The sequence below is a fragment of the Archocentrus centrarchus genome, chromosome 17 (genome assembly GCF_007364275.1).
Source record: "Archocentrus centrarchus isolate MPI-CPG fArcCen1 chromosome 17, fArcCen1, whole genome shotgun sequence".
Classification (NCBI taxonomy): Eukaryota; Metazoa; Chordata; class Actinopteri; order Cichliformes; family Cichlidae; genus Archocentrus; species Archocentrus centrarchus.
In genome coordinates, this window is record NC_044362.1 from 7,654,192 (window position 1) to 7,673,324 (window position 19,133).

General features: G+C 43.7%; 1 protein-coding gene across 1 annotated transcript in view; it reads right to left on the minus strand.

Annotated features, from left to right (window-relative positions):
• cdh24b (cadherin 24, type 2b) overlaps positions 1-19,133 on the minus strand; it is a 149,351-nt gene that overhangs the window by 81,887 nt on the left and 48,331 nt on the right. The window contains exon 2 of the mRNA XM_030751439.1: positions 13,911-15,702. Within this exon, the coding sequence (XP_030607299.1) occupies positions 13,911-15,422 (1,512 nt within the window). The 5' untranslated portion in view covers positions 15,423-15,702. The remainder of the gene's footprint in view (positions 1-13,910; positions 15,703-19,133) is intronic.

Genomic DNA, 19,133 nt, shown 5'->3' on the forward strand with positions numbered 1-19,133 from the left:
AGCAGACAAGTTGATTATGATGCAACTTGCTGCTGACATTTTCCACTGCAAAAATGGAGTGTTTAATATTCTTAACATCTCATTAATGAGTCATCGTGTAACTTTTATTAATTATTTTCTCTTTTTTTTTTGCCAAGTTTTACTTCCCACCACTAACCTTCATTCAACAGGCCTCTTTCACAGCAGACTCTGAATAGTCACAGCATGAAAAGCTGAGGAGTTACTAATAACATTAAAGATGCCTCTGTTTCATTCAAGTATCTCAGCGAGGTACAATTACAGCGATATGCGTGCGCAATATCATGACTATGAAAATAAAGGAGCTAAAAAAGAATCAGGCCATAATCAATGCTATACTGTACTACTGTGAACTGCCAAAATATATTGTGAAAAAAGCACCATATCCATGCTGTCCAGCAGTTGTCCTGCTTGTCCACCTTCTCCCCAGTTATAATGATTAGCCTCTCATTCCCCTTACTCAATCCAGCCCTTCCCCATCACTACCTGCCCATAAAGACAAGCCCTTTACCAGTCTTTCACTACAGTGCTTGCCCCTGGGCTCCTCACTGATTTCACCCCTGCTTTAGAACTTGGTTCCTCACTGCCTGCCTGCTTTTGAACTCACAAAACACCTACATAAACTCTGACAAGGCACATTATTTACAGCCCAATTAGGACCTGACCGTGCAAATTCAATTATGTTATGTCTCAATTCTGTTGAACACACTTCATACATGGCATCCATATGGATGAACTTTCAGCCACCACTTGAGACCAGGTTTCCCAACTCAAATATGTGTTATTGCACCATCTATAGTAATAAAGCAGATAAATGGTCTCTCCATCTACCTCATACCCTTTGTACAATATACCAGCCCTATTAGAGGCAGTGTTGTAAACATTCAGGCAAACGGGCGCATGCCTCATTTTCAGTGTATTTCAAAATGTCACGTGGAAATTGTATAAAGCACCACTGAGGCAAAAACAACAACAAAAAAAAATCAATGCACATAACTAATCACCATCCTTTAGAAAATCTAAATGCACACTGCTGAAAATGGGCCAAGTCATTGTTGTGGCGTTGGTTAATCTGCAAAGTAATCATTTGGAAGGTTTGTTTTCCACATCTAATTATTTGTTTTAGTCCATCACCGGTGCACATTTGCTGGTTTAAAGATTTGGGTATTTTAACAAATTAAGCATTTTTTGCAGTCGGGATCTCAAAAGTTCATTAAAAAGTCTTTAAATAATGACCTACACTGCATTTAGGGTTCCTCTCATCTTCTGAGGAGGCCAACTGGGGCCAATTGGCCAAAACACCCGGCTGGGTAGGACCACCACGGGAGCCTGGTTCCTCACTCCCCTTAACGAAGACCCATTAACAATCAAAGTCTTAACGGCCCTGCAGCTTAACGAGGGGACTTAACGAGCTTCTTAATGAAGCCCCGGCCATCATTACCACAGTGAGTGGTGGCAGCACTGATTGAAAGCACTGCTCAGAGTCATTCTGAAGCAGGAGAGCCCAGCCTAAGGAAACCAAATCCATTTAATGCTGACCTCTCACCCTTATCTGTTCTTCCGAGATTAATAGGAAAGTATAATAAGGAAATGCATTTAACCAGATAATGGCTATGGGTAATTTATGGCTATAGAAGCACCACTGCTTTGGAATCTTTATTCACCTTCCAGCGTGTGAAAATAACCAAACAATTTTATATATAACACAACTGGCTATCACCATATTTCACATCAGAATAATATGACATCTCATAACTCCTACATTTCATATCCCTCTGATATACCATCAAATATATCAAGAGCCAAACAATATGAAGCCACTGGCCACAAAAGCCAAATTTACTGATGTGTCACCTCTGCTTGGAGAATGATTTCAGCCTGATAAGCTGCCATTCCCATTTTCTTCACCGCCTCTTGTGTATGCAACACCCAGCCTCCCCAGACTCCTAAATCTCTTCAATTACTTATATTATCATAAGGTAATATGCTTATACTCATATACTCAATTTCACATTTTTGCAATAACCATAAATCATGAAGCGAGGAGGAAAAGTACTCTCTGCCAACCTCTAAATCACTTAAATAACTAATATCCCATATACACAATTTCACATTTCTGCTGCACAATAAATCATAAAAACACCAGGAAAATGTGTTTTTTTCCACCGCTATGCATTAGCCTAATGAATGTGGATGTTTTTCCCTACAAACTCAGTGTGTGTGTGTGCGTGCACGTGCATGTGCATGTGTGTGTCTGCTGTGTTTGTGTGTGGCTAAAATGGAGGTAAGGTTACAGTAGCAGAAAAAAATTGATAAAGTGTGCAAAATCAGCCAGCAGCTCACGTGAAATGCCAGTGGGCGTACAGTGGCGGTCTGGGGCACCACCGAGCCCTGTGATTGGCAGTGGGGTTCAATTCTCTGAACACATCAGGAAACGTTTGCAAGGGCACGCAGGCAAGTGTGAGAATATGTCCCAGTCTCCTGTGGACGCTGGAGGAGGGGAAGCTATTCATCTTATATATGGCAACTTCAAAAGAGCCAGAGGTCTGTGGGACCACCAGGAGCTCCGCTAGCCAGTCAAATTCTGCAGCAGGGCTGGGTGGGAGGTAAAAAGGGAGGGGGGGGGCTGAGACTGAGCCAGCTCTGTCATATCAGCCAGGGAATGTCAAGCAGGGCAGAGGGGAGAGGGTCAGCCAATCGATTTGGAGCAGGCTCACCAATTCAGAGAGATGTCTGAAGAAACAGGCCGATCAGGGAAAACGTCAGGAAAATTAATTTGGGACACGGCCCACATGAGTTCAGAGAGCCTGTTTGAAATGAAACCGTGCCTCGCAGCCAGCTTACCTACCACCGCAATATCATTAGTTTTGCTTGAGGGTATGTGTAAGCATTTGTGTGTCTGTGCATGTGTGTCTTACTATACGTGACCGTTTTAACAACAGGCCTTCCAGGTGAGTATGTGAGTGCGCTGGCCACAGTAACTTTAAAGAAAGAGGTGTAATGACTATGAGTCTCCTTGTGCCCTGGCTGAACCTCCACTTGGCACAGCTATAGCGCAGGGTGGACAACGAGCCAAGGCTTGACTGAGAAAATGTGTGTGTGTGTGTGTGAAAGTTTGTGTTTGTGTGGGTCTGCCTGTGTACTTTGTGTGCCACTGAGAGCCTGTGGTGACTGACCTGGAGAGAGAAGAAACCATTGAGGGCAGGCCAGGAAGTGTGGGAAGGTTACTAGAGCACAGCGCAGGACTAAGGCCAGCATCTGCACAGCACTAATAACTAAAATCAGCCAGCTTTGATCAGCTCTGCCATCATCAGGTGTCTCAGCTCTCAGTCCCGAGTGGAGAAAAATGAAACTCCATCTCTGCTTCAGGGATGACAAAGGAGAGCCAAGCATAAGTAAACCGACGCAACCTACAAACCTGGCACATCCTTTTCAATCCACTGCTAAACAACTACACAAATAAAATGAAAATTAGCTTTTGAGTCATTTATGTATGTAATATTATTCTTTTTTCTTTAAAAAAAAAAAAAGGCTAGCTTTAATATCATAAGCTAATAATATTGCACTCTTTAGTAGAAATCCCTTCTGTTTCCATAATTGCCCGCTAGTCTCTGACATCAGTGCGCAGAACTATTTTAAGGACTCTCTTAAAACCCCTTCAGCTGCAGGATATTTGGGATTTAAATCTGGGTATTGACTGGGCCAGCCCACAACACTACATTTTATCTTTCTGATCCTTTTCTTGGTGCATTTTGGATCATTATCCCGTTGAAAGGTTTCGCTTCTTGTTCGGCTTCAACTTTCAGACAGATGGTCTCCCATAATCTTCAGGCACTCAATCATATGATGGAGAATTCATAGTTGAATCAATGACTGCAAGCTGCCCAGTCCCGGAGGCAGCAAAGCAACCCCAAACCATCCCATTTCCACCATCATGCTTCACAGTTGGCAAAAGCTGCTTCTCCTGAAAAGATGTCTTTGATCTGTGCCAAACATGTCTTCTGTTACTGTGGCCAAACAGCTCTATTTTGAATGTGTCTGTCCAGAGTACTTTACTCCAAAAGGCCTGGTCTTTGATTAATGTTCACTGGCAAACATTTGGTTTAGCTTTCTCCTGGCACACCGCCCATGCGGCTTAAATTTGTGCGATTGGGTTCTTGCAAACTTCTGTTTATTTGTGGGTTGAATCTGGAAACCTCGTTTTCAATTTTATTCAAATTTGATAGATCTGAAGGTGTATTAAATGGGACACACTGGGGCATGTTTTTATAATATATATATATATTTAAGGCTGCAGTAGACAGAAATTTAAGGAAAAACAGAGCCCAGACAAGCTGTTTTCAGTTGGTGTGCAGGAGTCTCAGGTCATTTTAACTACAACACATCCAAATATTATTATGGATCTTTTTTTGTGCAGTAACAGCAAAAAAATAAGTGGCCAGCTTTGAATGATGAAAATATCATCTGAGGGCTATACCACCTGAGGATCAGGTCAGGATACGCGGCAATGTATTTTATGGCTTCAACTGTATGAATAATTTTACGTTTGGTGAGCAGTTTCCTGGGGGGGAAATAACTAATGACTAAATTAATTTATTAAAAGCCTTCAAGTTCAGCACTGTGTTTTCTGTTGTTGACTTCCAAATTATTCCAAATTATGTGTTTTTTTTTTTTTCTTCTACTAATCCACAAAATAATAAAAATAAGCCTCTGCCACATCATCACCCACTAAAATGTGTTTTTACGCCGACAGCATTTAAATGCGTGGTTGTTAGCGGCGTCACACACAAACAAATCTGATTCTAAATGATAAACATAAGGATGAATTATGTCAGATTATGTTGTAGCCTGATCAGATTAAGATCAGGCTACCACAGATCAGATATGCAGTATAGCGTCATAACTAACTAAACAAATACATGATGCCCTAGTTGTATAACCAGGCATTAGTGGATTCAAATGGGATGTAATAATTCCTTAATAATCCATAATAAATCACTGACCACATTAAAAGAAAATGAATAGACCTGTTTGTGTTATTGTGATAGCTTGGGCATTATTTAGAGTAATAATATGTAGTCTGAAACATATTTGCAGCACAGTGGATTGAGGGATCATGCCAAATATGAGGGAATAACATAATTTGGCTACAATGCTCTCTTATTTTAATTCTGTCATATCAGCTGACAGCTGCTTGTGGCTTGTCCCATCACATTATTTTGTGAGTCCTATGTTATCCTAACCAAAACAATAAAAACTAAGACAAGTTAATTATCCATAAATGTAAGCCACAATCCCCACAAAGCCAGTAATTGTCATGATGTGAAAACCCTACTAGTCTAACCATTATAACCACATAAAACAACCGCAACCGCAAAAAGAACGCAGATAGTGTTTCACACACGCAAACACATGCATCAGTGTGCATGCAGAATTACATGCACTCATTCAGCCGCCCTGCTCTCTCCAGTCTAATCAGCGCAGGCACACACGCAACAAAAACACCTTCCAATTATGCAGAGACACTCAAACATAAGCCCACACACACACACACACACACACACACACACACACACACACACACACACACACACACACACACACACACACACACAGAAATGGAAGCAGAAGACAGCGAGCCCCTCAGGAGCACTCGTGTCTTCAGAGAGGAAAACCTTCATATCGCGATGAGTTTGAAATTCTGGCTGAACTTTCAATCAAACCCGTTCTCGCAGCAAGTGTGGTGGAAATTCCCTTTTGTTCAGCACTCTGAGTAAAAATGTCAGACAGTATTGAAAAAGAGTCTCCTCTGGCTCCCCGTCTGTCTTAACGCCACGACGAGGCTGAAATACGTCACGGGAAGCCGCAGTTAATTGTTTAGCATTGATCCATCATTGAAGTTTGGTTAGCGTCAGTTGGAGCTTTAATTCAGTTGCGGTGTGGACACGCTGCCCTGTTCCTGTTTCATCTAATTTAATCTGTCTCCGGAGGGCATGCTGTGTGGCCTCCCCATCACACGTACACACATATTCACAGAACGCAGAATATCTCCCCGTCACACACACACTTCCTCCAGCTCACACACTGTCTAATAGAACATTTATTATTCATCATTATTAGACTTTTCCTTTAGCACGATAAGCTGTTCAATGCATCTAGCCACTGTTGTCTTCCTCCGCAATACATTATTCAGGACAAAACTGTGCTTTTAGCCTCAGAGTATGCAAATCCCACTTTTGATTATCATAATCAGCTGATGTATGAGAGGCAGTGTGTGTGTGTGTGTGTGTGTGTGGCAGCTAGTCAGATGATTGTTTGTGTTTTATTGCTTCAGTGCTCCACTCTAGTGTTGTATACTTCACATCATATTTTTAGCCAAGGGAGACGAGCTTGGAAAAGGCCACTGGAGGCTTAACTCACTGCTGTACATTTAAAGGGCAAATCGCCCACATATATGCCACCGCGTGCCACTGCCAAGAGGAATGGCTTTTACCACTGGGAACCAGAAGTCTGCATGCATTTGTGTATGTGTGAAGTGAGCAATAATGGAAGGGCATTTTTAAGCTCTGTTTATCATCTTGTTTGTTGCAGTTACTGCTATTGAGCTGGAAAGATTGCCTAAAGAATGGCTGACAACTACTCACATGTCAATAAAGAATACATTATAAGAAAACAGCAAGTTAAATTAAAGTTGGAATATATTGATAGCTCTCTGTCTTGTTCTCAGAGATGGAGATTGTGTGCCTATACCAGGAGAATCAGGGTCTACCTGAAGTGTTCAGTCAGTATCCATAAGATGCTTAATTTCTTTTCATGAATAATGGATTCTGTTCTCTGTGCAGTGCTGAACACAGCTGATCTTAAGATATACCAAAAACAAATAGGATCCATAAGGTGAGGCCTCCAAAGTATTTGTGTTGTTTGGCATATAACCAGCTAGTTGACCAGTTAGTAATATTTTTTTGGACATACATGCCGTTCTTCCCCTCTCATCTTCCTCCTCATTCACCTCTGTTCCCCTCTCCCAGCTGCAACCCGCTCCCTCTGCTCTCCCGTGGCCTCCTGCGCATATCATGCCGACCCTTATTTCATCATCTGACGTGCCCTCGCCGTGCACCTCCCCGCCCCTATAACCGAGCTTTTCGCCTTTCTCTGCAGATCACACCAGCTGTGCACCATCATTTTTTTTTTTACCACAAAGCAAATAATCAGTTCAGATTTACCATCAATTAAAGTTTTCAGTCCTTGAACCAAATCTGAGTTGGCACTTTTTTGACCTAGAAACTGCTACCATCTTCTATATACAGTCTGTGGTCTTAAACAACTTTTGGACCCACTTTTTACAAATTACAATCTATCTTCTTTACAGACTCACAGCACTGCTTGAGTAGGCTTGTTTGGCACAAGATAACAGTGATTCATTTTCTTTTTAGGTCAAAAAAAAAAAAACTGAGTGGAGTAGACTGTGTGGCCAGTTACTGTAAGTGACTGAGCGGAAATTCATGTTCTGATAACGAAGAAATGTGTCACCATTTTTAGGCTGGCAGCTTTGCTGCCTGTACAGTATCGTGGACATCTAGACCAAGGAAACTAGAGCTCAGTGCTCACCCAACAACCTCATTTACAACAGCATTAATGCTCACAGGACTACAGAAGTGTTTTTTTCTTTTTATTAACTGAAAGCTATGATATTAGTAATGTGTTAATATTATAGGTCTATAGGTGCAAAATTCAAGTTTGAGTTGCCAACAGATTCATAGCAGGATGAGTTTTATCACCCGCCCTGCCTCCTTTTCTCTTCTCTCACTCTCTCTCTGTCTCTTTCTGTCATGTGTCTTCTGCTCTCCTTTAGCCTCCTCTGCCCTCCACTGTTGCCCATGCCCTCAGCTCCCTGACTCACGGGCTCCTTCAGGGCCACAGGGAGAAGTGGAGCGCACAGTCCAGGCCAAAGCATAAATATTAGCTCAAGGTCACGGTCACAGAGCTCACACTGGGCTATGCATAATCATGAATTCAACTCCTGCACAGCCTTCTTCCCTTCACACATTCCCTGTGTCATATTACTGCATACTGACTCAACGCTTAAACACTCGCTGTACTTCTCATCGCTGACACCGGCCAACCTTGCAGGGTTAACCTCAGGTGATGAACCATCTCCAACTCTAACTCGTGCTTTACTTCGTGCCATTACACTACCTTGCGGTTGTTAAGGTGACACACGTGCTATCCCACATTTCTAGGGTTATCTCCAAATGCATTTTTATATTAAGTTCAAAATGTTCTAGATGTATTCTAAAGGGGCTCATACACTCCCAGAGATAAAATACTGCCATTTTCACATCCAGGAGAATGATGCTTTAAATTCAGATACTTGCTTTGCTGATTTGTTCGACATTATCCGGAGATGAAACACGGGCTATAAAGAGAGTAGGGAGATTGGAAGTAAAGCAGAGAACGGCGGGCTGTGTTTCCTTTGAATTCCATCTTTAATAGACTCCACAGCTTCTCCCCTTTTCTTCCTTTTCTTTCCCCTCGTAGCCTTGTTCCTTCACTCCTCCTGTCTATTATTTTCTCTATGTGATCCTGCACCCACTCAGCACTGAGACACATTTAAATCTGGCCTCCACAGGGGCTTGCAATAAAATGGTATTTAACTGCTTCCTCAATCCCCCCCTCTCTCCTGCTCTCTTGTATTTTCCTCCTTGTAAACCCTGCACGTCCCTGCACTGATGCCCTGCCTCTTTTCATAACCCTCTCCTCCTCCCTCCGCTCCGTCTTCCTCCGACTCGCTTCAGGCCTCGACGGGCTGTGAGGTCAGCTTCAGAGACGTGTGTGATCTCTTGGTCCTTCCCCTCTTCTCTTTTTCCTTTAACTGTCTCACACGTTCTTCCCATCTGCCAATTGTAAGCCATTAACCTTTCCTCACTTTTCACCACTTACACACCCCCCCCGCTCTGCATATCCTCATGTCATTAGCAGCTGCCCTCACCGTGCCATACATCCCCCTTTGTGCTTTAGCCCCTCTCTGTAGTCTCGTCTACGTTTTCCCCACATCATCCCTTCTTTGTCCTGCATGGTAATCCCGCTCTGCCCTCCCCTGTTGTCTCACCCTCCTCTCTTCCCTCCTTCCTACACTGTAGTCACTCTCTAATTGCTGTCTCACCCCTGCTGTGCTCGGACCCGGAGGCTAAATGATTTCTACAGGGAGAGTGGAAGCACAGGAAAACACAGAGTCCTTTTTTTAATAACTATTGATGAGTGCCTTGTCAGGAGGTGTGTGTGTGTGTGTGTGTGTGTGTGTGTGTGTGTGTGTGTGTGTGTGTGTGTGTGTGTGTGTGTGTGTGTGTGTGTGTGTGTGTGTGTGTTTACAGTTAGAACCGGCCCCCCTTTGGCACCATCACACGCTCTTCTCATCTTCTGTCTGCCTCTTTCCTCTCTCATTCCTCCAGATTCATAAGAGATCCTTTTATCTGTACAGTTTTATTTATAACTTTGAAGCAGGGCTCACAATGTGTGATGTGTTTCTGCACTACCCGTGTGTATTTTACCTATTCTTGATACAAATGTGTATTTAGAATCTACAAGTGTGTGTGTGTGTGTGTGTGTGTGTGTGTGTGTGTGTGTGTGTGTGTGTGTGTGTGTGTGTGTTTTCCACAACTTTTACGCACGTCAAGGATGGAAGTGTCTGTTTACTGCAGCAGCTGCAGCCAAACTGGTATTCATGTCTTTCACTTGGGTATGTGTATCACGTGTGCAGTAAAGTTCATTACGCAGGACCAAACTGCTGACCCAAAAAGAAACCTTTCGTTTGACTTGTGATTTAACAAAAATCAACAAATGAAATCCAAAAGCAGAGAGCGAGCAAGAGGAAAACAGCCCGACAAAGACTGAGAGATGTACATGCAGGGCAAACTCTATTGAGACAACTGAGAGGGGGAAGAAAGGAATGAAGTAAAAACAGAAAGACACAGGAGGAAATAACCTTAAAGAAAAAAAAGCCAACACTAACAGAGATACCAAGAATAAACTCAGACGATGTGAGACGCAGACAAAGAGAATACAGAAGCCAAACGAAGAATAAAGACACTTGGAGCAAAATGACATCTGAGCTTTACAATAATAAGCGAGGATCCTAACAAAGCCCGTGGTGAAATGCAGGTGTGAAGAATTGCATCACAAATAAAACTACAGGAGAGATTAAATTATAAAATTTCAGCCCAAATTTGGTTCAGTGAAATGTTTCCCGTGAATCCGCGCCTACTCCATTTGAATCCATCAGCAACAAAATAAATACTACCTATAATCTGCAGTCACATCTTATTGGCTTACCATGCGCTTTATATGCAGAACCTGTGAGATAACCAGTAACTACAGCTGCGAACTTGTTATGTCATAAAAGAGAAATGCCACCTGTAGCTGAAAGAATGTCCTTGTAGCTAATGAGGAGCAGGCTTTGCAAGAGTGAGCGCTCCAGAAAAAAAGCATGCATGCTAGGACCTAACTTCCTGTGACAACCTCATTCTCGCCCTTGCATCACACTGAGGATTTCCTACAAGCACGGCTCCCATATCTCATGTGCCCCATGTTGCACCCAGAGGCGCCGCGCTGGGCCGCGGGACTTATCAATAACGGGACAGTCGGTAACTAACTGTTTTATTTATATATCTTAAGATGCCCTCAGGCAGGAGGAATCTTTTAAACGCACTTTGCAGAGCAGTTTTTAGCAGTGAATGTTAATGAACGATTCACCATAATGAGAAAGCTAAGTATACGCCACTGTGAGAAATGATTGGTATTGTGTGGCGTATCAGGAGCTAAAAGTCTCTAATTACTGCTTCACACTGACGTCTACACGTTATAGATTCATGCCGCGCTCTAGCGTGAGTGTCATGTGTAGTGCAGACGGCAGTGTTAATTGCGGATTACCAGCATATTTCACTAGCTATGAATTATGCATGCTCATGATGATGTTAATGATATGCTAATGAGGATGACAGCCCAGGTCCATTTCCTGTTGCGCTGGTGAATTATATATGCACATTCAGGTCTCACATACGCTTAAGTTGTTAGAAAGGTGAAACGGGGCAAGAAGGAATTTCCTAACAGAGAGGAAGAGGCTGCCGTATGTGTCACGTTTTCCCCCCGCACGAGGTGTTGGGGAGTTTGCATTTCAACACACAGAGAGAGAGAGAGAGTAAGGGGAGAAGAAAAGCTAATCAGAAAGGGGTGGGTTCTTTTTTAATCCCAGCTCTGCTGAGGCGCCTTTTCTCCTCAAGAAAAATCTGTGTTTCTTTCACACAGGCTCTGCAATCACTTGAAACCCCATTACAGACCATGTGACAGCATCAATTAAATTCACAATTATCACGGGGCAGAGACACTCCACCGTGAGAAAATATAGTAACACAGCATCATCTGTGTGTGTGTGTGCGCGCGCGCGCGCGTGTGTGTGTGTATCTGCGTATGGAGGCCTCTGCATGTGTGTAAGAGAGAGATAAAGAGCGAAAGCGTGTTTATAGAGAGCAGAAAACTGACTCAGACAATTCACTGCTGAAAATGCCTCCTGCCCTTTTAGGCAACTCTGGTGAACCTGAACTACTCTCCAAAAGCAGTACGCTACAGTAAACAAAAACTTACATCTTTGACGGTATAAAGACATTTCGAGGGCCACTCCACCAACAGCTGATGGACAGCGAGTGGCTCAGAGGCTGCTTCATTTTATATTCTTTTTAGATTTATGAACAGATTATCTTTTTTTTTTTTCTGACAGAGCTTCTAACTGTTTGAAATCACAGAAAGTGCTCATAAATATCCTTTCAAAAACTACACTCAGTGCTGTGTCCACAAAGTTGGCCCCCTAATTCATTCTCAGTTTAGCAGCAGTGCCTTTGTCTCCTATTGACATCACAGATTAGGCTTTTGGCTCTAGTTTCCAGCTTTAGTAGAGATTTATTCTGAACAAACTGTCCAAGATCACACAAAAATCCAGCATGAATCAATGTCAGAAGGCGGATTTTAAAGCAAGCCCACAGCACACCACCTTCGGATGACCATGATTTGTTTGTCTAAGAGTGCACAAGGACAGTATAGCTGGCTTCATGTGTAGTTTTGAATCATAGGCAACAGTATTTGCAGCTGACTGAGCCTGATTTTGGACTGGGCTAGATCTGGCAGGTGGAGCTGTTTTGGGCTGCACAGTCAATTTCTTCACGCTTCCCACCATAGCACTCTCCATTAAAGCACAATCAGGTCCCCAGCAGGGTAAAAAAAAACACAAGTCTGCATTGATCTCTCCACCTATAGCACCAGCCTACACTGGGCCAGAGCAGATTAAAAATTCATAAGCGTATTAAGATCTATAAGAGCATTATACATGTGTGCCGCTTCTTGTCTAATACAGTAGGGAACTAATCATGTGAATCTCTAACCCAGCACACACACACACACACACACACACCCACACACACACACACACACACACACACACACACACACACACACAGTCACAATAGTGTTCTGGGTGTACTCCAAGTGTCAGCACTATCATATGGGCTTGTGTGTGTGTGGCCTGGCGTTGTTCCCTCCTTCAGTGCCATACAATGTGCTGGCATAAATACCTGCTTGACACAGCAGATTGGCACTAATGGCTTTACACGCAGTGCCATCTGTAAGCTGGACCATTGGCTCTTACATCTTCTCCAGTGCTTCACAACATTCAGACCTTCATCAGTCATAGTACAAAGCAAAAGGAGCCCTATTAAATATTAGCTAAACATCAGGAAGGCTTAGGCACAAAGCCGACGAGGTCCTGCCCATCTGTGTGCACCTGGATATTAAAACTGGATATTAAGACCCAATGCGATTTGGATCTTTTCAGTCCAAAACACCTCCCACTGAGCTGAAGCTCTGAACTTGAAGTGCTCACACAATACACACACCAGCTTCTTACAGCCTGCAGCAGTCACACAGGGATCATTACTATTCATTTGCTCAGCAAACTGGCCACACAGGCTTATAAATTAGCTCATCTACCGCAGCTGGGTACTGAGACAGTTGGCGCATGCTGAGGACTGAGAGCATAGCCATTACAGTGCAGGGCTCCGAGACACCTTCTGTCCAGTCGACGTGACCTCTTCCACACTCATCTGCTCACTCTTCAAAATAAAAGAGGGGGGAGAAGTGCATGTGTGTGTGTGTGTGTGTGTGTGTGTGTGTGTGTGCTGGGTGAGACACGGGAGCGGGACATGCGCAGTCAATGATCTAAATAAATTGCAGACCTGTGTTGTGCTGAGGGCGAATGCAGTGATAAATCCTGTCAAACCAAGTGTAAATCAGTCTGAGTGAAATAACATTAGCACGATCTTGCAGACCTGGGACCAAGAGGGAGGACAGCTGACATGACTGACCTACAGGGAAATGAGGGAACACTCAGACTACTCTTGATTTCTGCCTTCCGGGGAGGATCAATGGTGGAAGGAAAAAGTAAAGCTATTAATTCTCCTGGATACATCAATTCCCATTGGCTGGTGTAGATTGGTTGTGATCATGACGAGCCCCTTGGGCTCAGGGGATCGGGGGGGGGTTTGTTGCGCTTGAGTACGCCATAGATTCAATGAAGTTTTTACAGCTACCTGGAAGGCACCATATTGGAGGAAAGTAAATCAATTCCAATTGCGGGATTATAACAATGCACCAAAAAAAAAAAAAAAACTTGGAGCGTGACTGTGGGGCTAAAGTATGCTAATGAGCTCTTGTATAAGATGTGTAACTGAAACGAGGACCTGGGGTTAAATAAGCCATGTAAGAGACTTGTAGCAGTGTCTTAAATATTCATAAAACATTCATAAAACACTTCACAGCCCTTGTAAATGATGAATGAAGTTTCTCCTTACCCGGCCAATGAGCACGGGTTCCGGCCCGGCGTATTCTTCGATCACAAAGAACTGGTTCCAGATCCAGCTCCTCCTGCTGCGAGACCGCGACCCCTTCACCTCCATACGGTCATCTTCCTCTTCTTCTTCCACCTCTGACTCTGCTTCTTCAAACACAAGGCCCTTTCCATTATCAGGATCAATAACCTGCACCGCGGCGTCTTCTGCGGCGCGGCTCCATTCGGGAGCAGGGTGGAGCCTCAGGACGTGACTGCTGTTGACAAGTTTGTTGTCTTCATCTGCAGAGTACTGAGCTGTGCTGAGATCTGTTTGAGCAGTGTGAGCTGACTCTGTTAATGGGTCTCTATGGGAATCTGCTGCTCTGTTCCCCAGTCTCACTCCCAGGGGTTGCACTGTCAGCACAGACGGAGGAGAATCATTAGTTTCAGAGGGAACATGCAGCGGGAGATGTTTTGTCGATGTAAATGGTCGTTCTGTTTGGCTGATCATTACTTCTTTGTCAGGGCTCAAACTGACCTCGCTGCGAGGTGTTGACAGTAAGCGGGCAAAGTGTTTGCTCTTGCTATCACCACTATCTGAACCTTGTTTTCCCAAGTTGTCCTGCCCTTTGCTTAAAGCTGGCTTGACTTCACTGAGCGGATTAATACGAGCGTCGGGCCCCTGGTCTCGATTAAGATCTGGCGTGGTGACTGGGCTCGCATAAGGAAATGCAGTCTGATTATCATATCCTGTGTGAGACTGAGTGACAGCTATATCTTGTCTCGGCACTTTCTGAGACTCTAACTGTCCGTGATTAACGTCAATCAAATCTCGCTTCCTGCTCCGACTGCCCTTGCTCGGAAAGCTCAGGCTGGGAACATTCTGCATTTGGGAATTGACAATCCTAACCAGGTTGTCTTTTGAGAGCAGCTTAAGCACTCCGTAACTGCCAGTGAGGTTAAGCTTTCGGCTTGAGTCTATGCTGAAACCTTTTCCTGGCATGCCTGTGGTGTGGACGCTAAAATCCGGTCTGCTTTTGGATCTAGAGCCTGATTTAAACCTGGTTTTATTGGAGTGAAGATCTGGCTTGTGATGAACCGTGAACGCTTTCTCTGACCTCCCCATTTTGGAAGTCTCAGCATTCTTGGTGTTGTTTTTAACTTTCTTCCCATCCTGGGTAAACTCCTTGTTACTGGATAATATATGCGGCGCCACAGAGTCAACTTCGCGCTTGGGCTTGAAAGTTTGTCTTTCCTTATTAACTACAGATGGAGCGAGATGATTCTGCAGCATCTTGGCGTAAGAAAAAGATCCAGCGTCGCCCGCCTGCTCGTGGCTAATCAGGTTTCTAAGAGTCACCACGGGCATTGCATTCAAATCCACATTCCCATCCACGGATCTGCTCTCCCCTGGCTTCACTATGTGCGATCCGCCCACGCCTCTCCTCCGTAAAATTTTACTGGCTGAGGCACCTCGCATGAGCCCCTCCCACAGGCACAGGGAAACCAATAAGAGCAAACTTCGTGTAATCATCTTGTCTTGTGGTGAGATGTCCTAATTGGAGACAGGTTTGCTTTGAAGCAGCTCTTGTTTTCCGGTTGTCTTCATTCTCTCCTCTGTTTTCCCTCTCTTCATGCCCTTCCTCTCACTCTCCCATTATATGCCCTTCACACCGAGCTGGAGGGCAGGTGTCAGTCACTCTTCCTCTTAATATCTCCTTCTATCTCACCAAGCTTCTCTCTGCTGTTTTTTTTTTTTCTTCCACTCCTCTCGTCAAGTGTCTCATTCAGTTTCCCACGGAGGGTTGAACACCCTGAGAGAAAAGATAAAGATAATTAAGTTAAAACTTTAATCATTGCGCTGCGTTAATTAAAAGTGGAGAGGCGCAGACAGGTAGGAGAAGTCACTGACAGGCAGGAAAGACCTTTTAACAGTGCGGCAATCACAATTTCACAAAGGCCAGGAATACAATTCAATTTATACCTTCATAATGTATTTACATAAGGCAGACAGGGGCAACGCTATCATGTCATTGTATATGGGAAAAAAATAGAGACTGCTCTGAGCGTTCAGTGGGATCGACTCTCGAGGATTTCTCACTGCAGTGGAAAAAGACCAGCTGTGACACAAAACCGGCTTCATGTTACTTTAAAGTGTGATTAATTACCCCGATTGGCATTGTCTTTTGATCAGTCAGTTAACATTTCAATTCAGATGCAAGCCGTAGATGCACTTTGTTGCATCTAGGGCCCCGAGCGATCTAAAAGGTTGGTAAACATCTGAATCTCAGCGTGTCTCTCAAGCACTCAAGCCTCAAATGGAAATCCTACGCCAAATCGAAATGTCAGATATCAATCAATGTGCTTGTTTTAAGATAAGAGCAGGAACCCTTCAGTAGCGTTTCAGTAACAGCAGCCTACGCATCTGACAAGCCAATAATGTGACTATTTCCCAGATTGCATTAACATAAAAACCTTTTTATCGCTACTATGTGTGCAGAGGCAGACAAGCATGTGTACTGTGTAATTCAACTCCAAATGCCGGTGATTCGATAAAACACCTCCGAGACATCGGGGAAAATCACATGAGATAGAACAATGGTCAAAATCAAAGCAGCAGGGACTCATATAACATAGCTGTGGGTTTCACTTATCCCACTACTGCAACAAGTAATGTCTGAGTCATAAAAGCCATAGACTGTATATAAAATATGGACATAGCCACCATGATGTCACCCAATGGATTGTGAAACCCTTCAACTTCAGCATCTTGTTTTGTTTGTTTGTTTGTTTGTTTTTGGGGGGGGCAGAAGTGACCATATTCAGATAAGAGGGCTGGGTGCTAAGTTATTAGCTAATGCTAGCAAGTTTGATTAGCGAGACTGATCCATAGGCTGGGGGATTCACACAAATATGTGCTAGTTAGTTCCAAGGAAAGCACTTCCAAAATGCTCCAATTATTGTCTAACAAAAACTTCTATCACCTTGTGATAGATGGCAAACTTTGTCAGCTGTGTTAATAACAATACCTGAAGAGGCTTAAACAGAGTCAAAGGGTCCATTTAAAGAAAAATCCCTCGTTCAGCTGTTTTTAAAATGGTTGTGTCATATCTTCTGTGATCCCGAAGAAAGACAATGACCCTGATGATGATGTTAAGAACTTGGGATGAGGTGTTTGAAAGATTTACTAAGAAGCTGAATGAGGCAGACTCCAAAGGCGGGTCAGTCTCCATAGGCTCACATGCTTAAATAATTTTTAGTGCAGTCTTGGTCTCTATAGCAAGTTCTCTTCTTTGCTTCGTGCTTCAAATGATATTTTCCTGCAAAACTGCATTTAAAGTTACATACTGTGCGTAACGTGTGTGTTGCGGATTAAGCAGCACCAGTTTCCTCTTGCCCTGTGCAGTGTGATGTGGTGTGTCTGCATGTATGACACTTGCTCCGCTGTGGCACAGACAGACCCTGTCAGCACATTCACTGGGGCATGACTGAAGTTGGGATGTTCCTCCTGGAATACTTTTCACCCTTTTCCTGTCTCATCTTCTTCTCAGCCTCCTGTCTCTCAGCCTCTCTTTCTCTAAGCGAACCTTTTTTTTGCTGAACAGTAACAAAAAAAAAAATGTCTGCCCCTCCTCTGCTTTTTTTCTCACCTCTCCCACTCACCACCTGTCTCTCCTTCGGCCGATCTATCTCTGTAAATCTCCCTCTATCCACTCTCTTTAACCTGCTATTGTTTTAGCATCCCGTCCTCTCCTCTGCTCCCTTCTATCATCTCTTCCTCTCTCTCATTTGTGTCAATCACAGTCCTGTCGCCGTGTCCCTCACCCTCACCGCACTCAGGCTTCAATCATTCAGCCAATCTCATTCTTCGGCCTTGCAGCATTGGAAGTGACAGGTGTCTCGCCGGATACCATGTTGATGACAGGCTACAACACTATAACTGTGCATATAAATCCTGTCATCAAATTATGAAATGCAGCAAATAATAAACATCGTGTACTTACACAAAGTGGCTGCAAAATGTCGGGAAGATTTTTACAGAATAATTCATATATAAAGAGGTCGTTAACGAAAGGATGCGAAGCTGGGTTTGGCTGAGTGTTATCTCAAATGTACAGCACGAGGAGGCGATCGGGGCGAATTCAATGACAGGGCCCCGCGCTCTCCCAGAGGAACTTATCAGCTGGGAGTTTGATGGCCAGGCAATCATTGCCACGGGCACCTTGTTAACAAGCCCGGGGCAGGTGGCGGGATGCAGGGCAGAATAGCAACATGGCGCTGTCGCCAGCTGAGCACAAATTTAAAACGTTTTCGCGTGGGAGGTTCTGTCAATGTGATGTTTTCTTTGAAGCGCCACTTTCATTCTTCGATTCTTTCATCTTTTTTTTTCTTTTTACACCATTTTCATAGGAGCGAATTCCTCCAGAACTGAGTTGAGGCACCAATACAAGGTATTGATCTATGTCACAGCCTTTCACATAGTGCTGAGCACCTTTGGGGACAGCGTCTGTTATGCCATTAACCTGGGTGTATCAGCCTGTGCAGCCATAAGTAAGGATAATTGGGTGCTGCAGTTTGAATCACAGGGGAGCTCATATTTCCTCATTAGAGTTTTATAATGTAATATAGCGAAACTGCTGTTTTCATCCTTGTGAAACCAGAACGGATCAGGACGGGGATCTCAAGCATAGCCTTTACCCGGATTTCAGGAGTAAATAAGGATGATAAGGTCATACTGTCCGTTGCTTCAGGGAGCTCTTGCTTCCTAATTAGAGTTTTAGAAAATATATAGTTGAGGTATATTCTAAGAGAGTTTCCAACTGAGCTGGATTCCTAAAGCAAGTTTCTCAGTGAATTGATTAATTGAGGCCATAAATAGCTTAATTATTTTCCCCTTACTGGTCCCAGCCCACCTAAAACTCCAATGATCTTTTAGTTCGTTAGTATTGGAGGCAAATTCTTGCCATCGATTGCAGGCTGTCACCAACTTAACAAGATTTAATTACATTTTAATTACGATTCACCTCCTTGCTTGCTGTCTATCCTCTTTTCCTCCCAGTAGCCATTGAAGAGGCAAAGCACCACCACAGGAGCAACACGGCCATGCAACAATGAGCAAACCCAGACATGCCAAGCCCTGTTGGCTAAACGTTCTCCTGAAAAAGAAAAAAAACTAATTTGCATACACGCACAGGCAAAATGCCTGGACTCACAAAGCCTTATTCATCCACGCTCTCTAATGCAC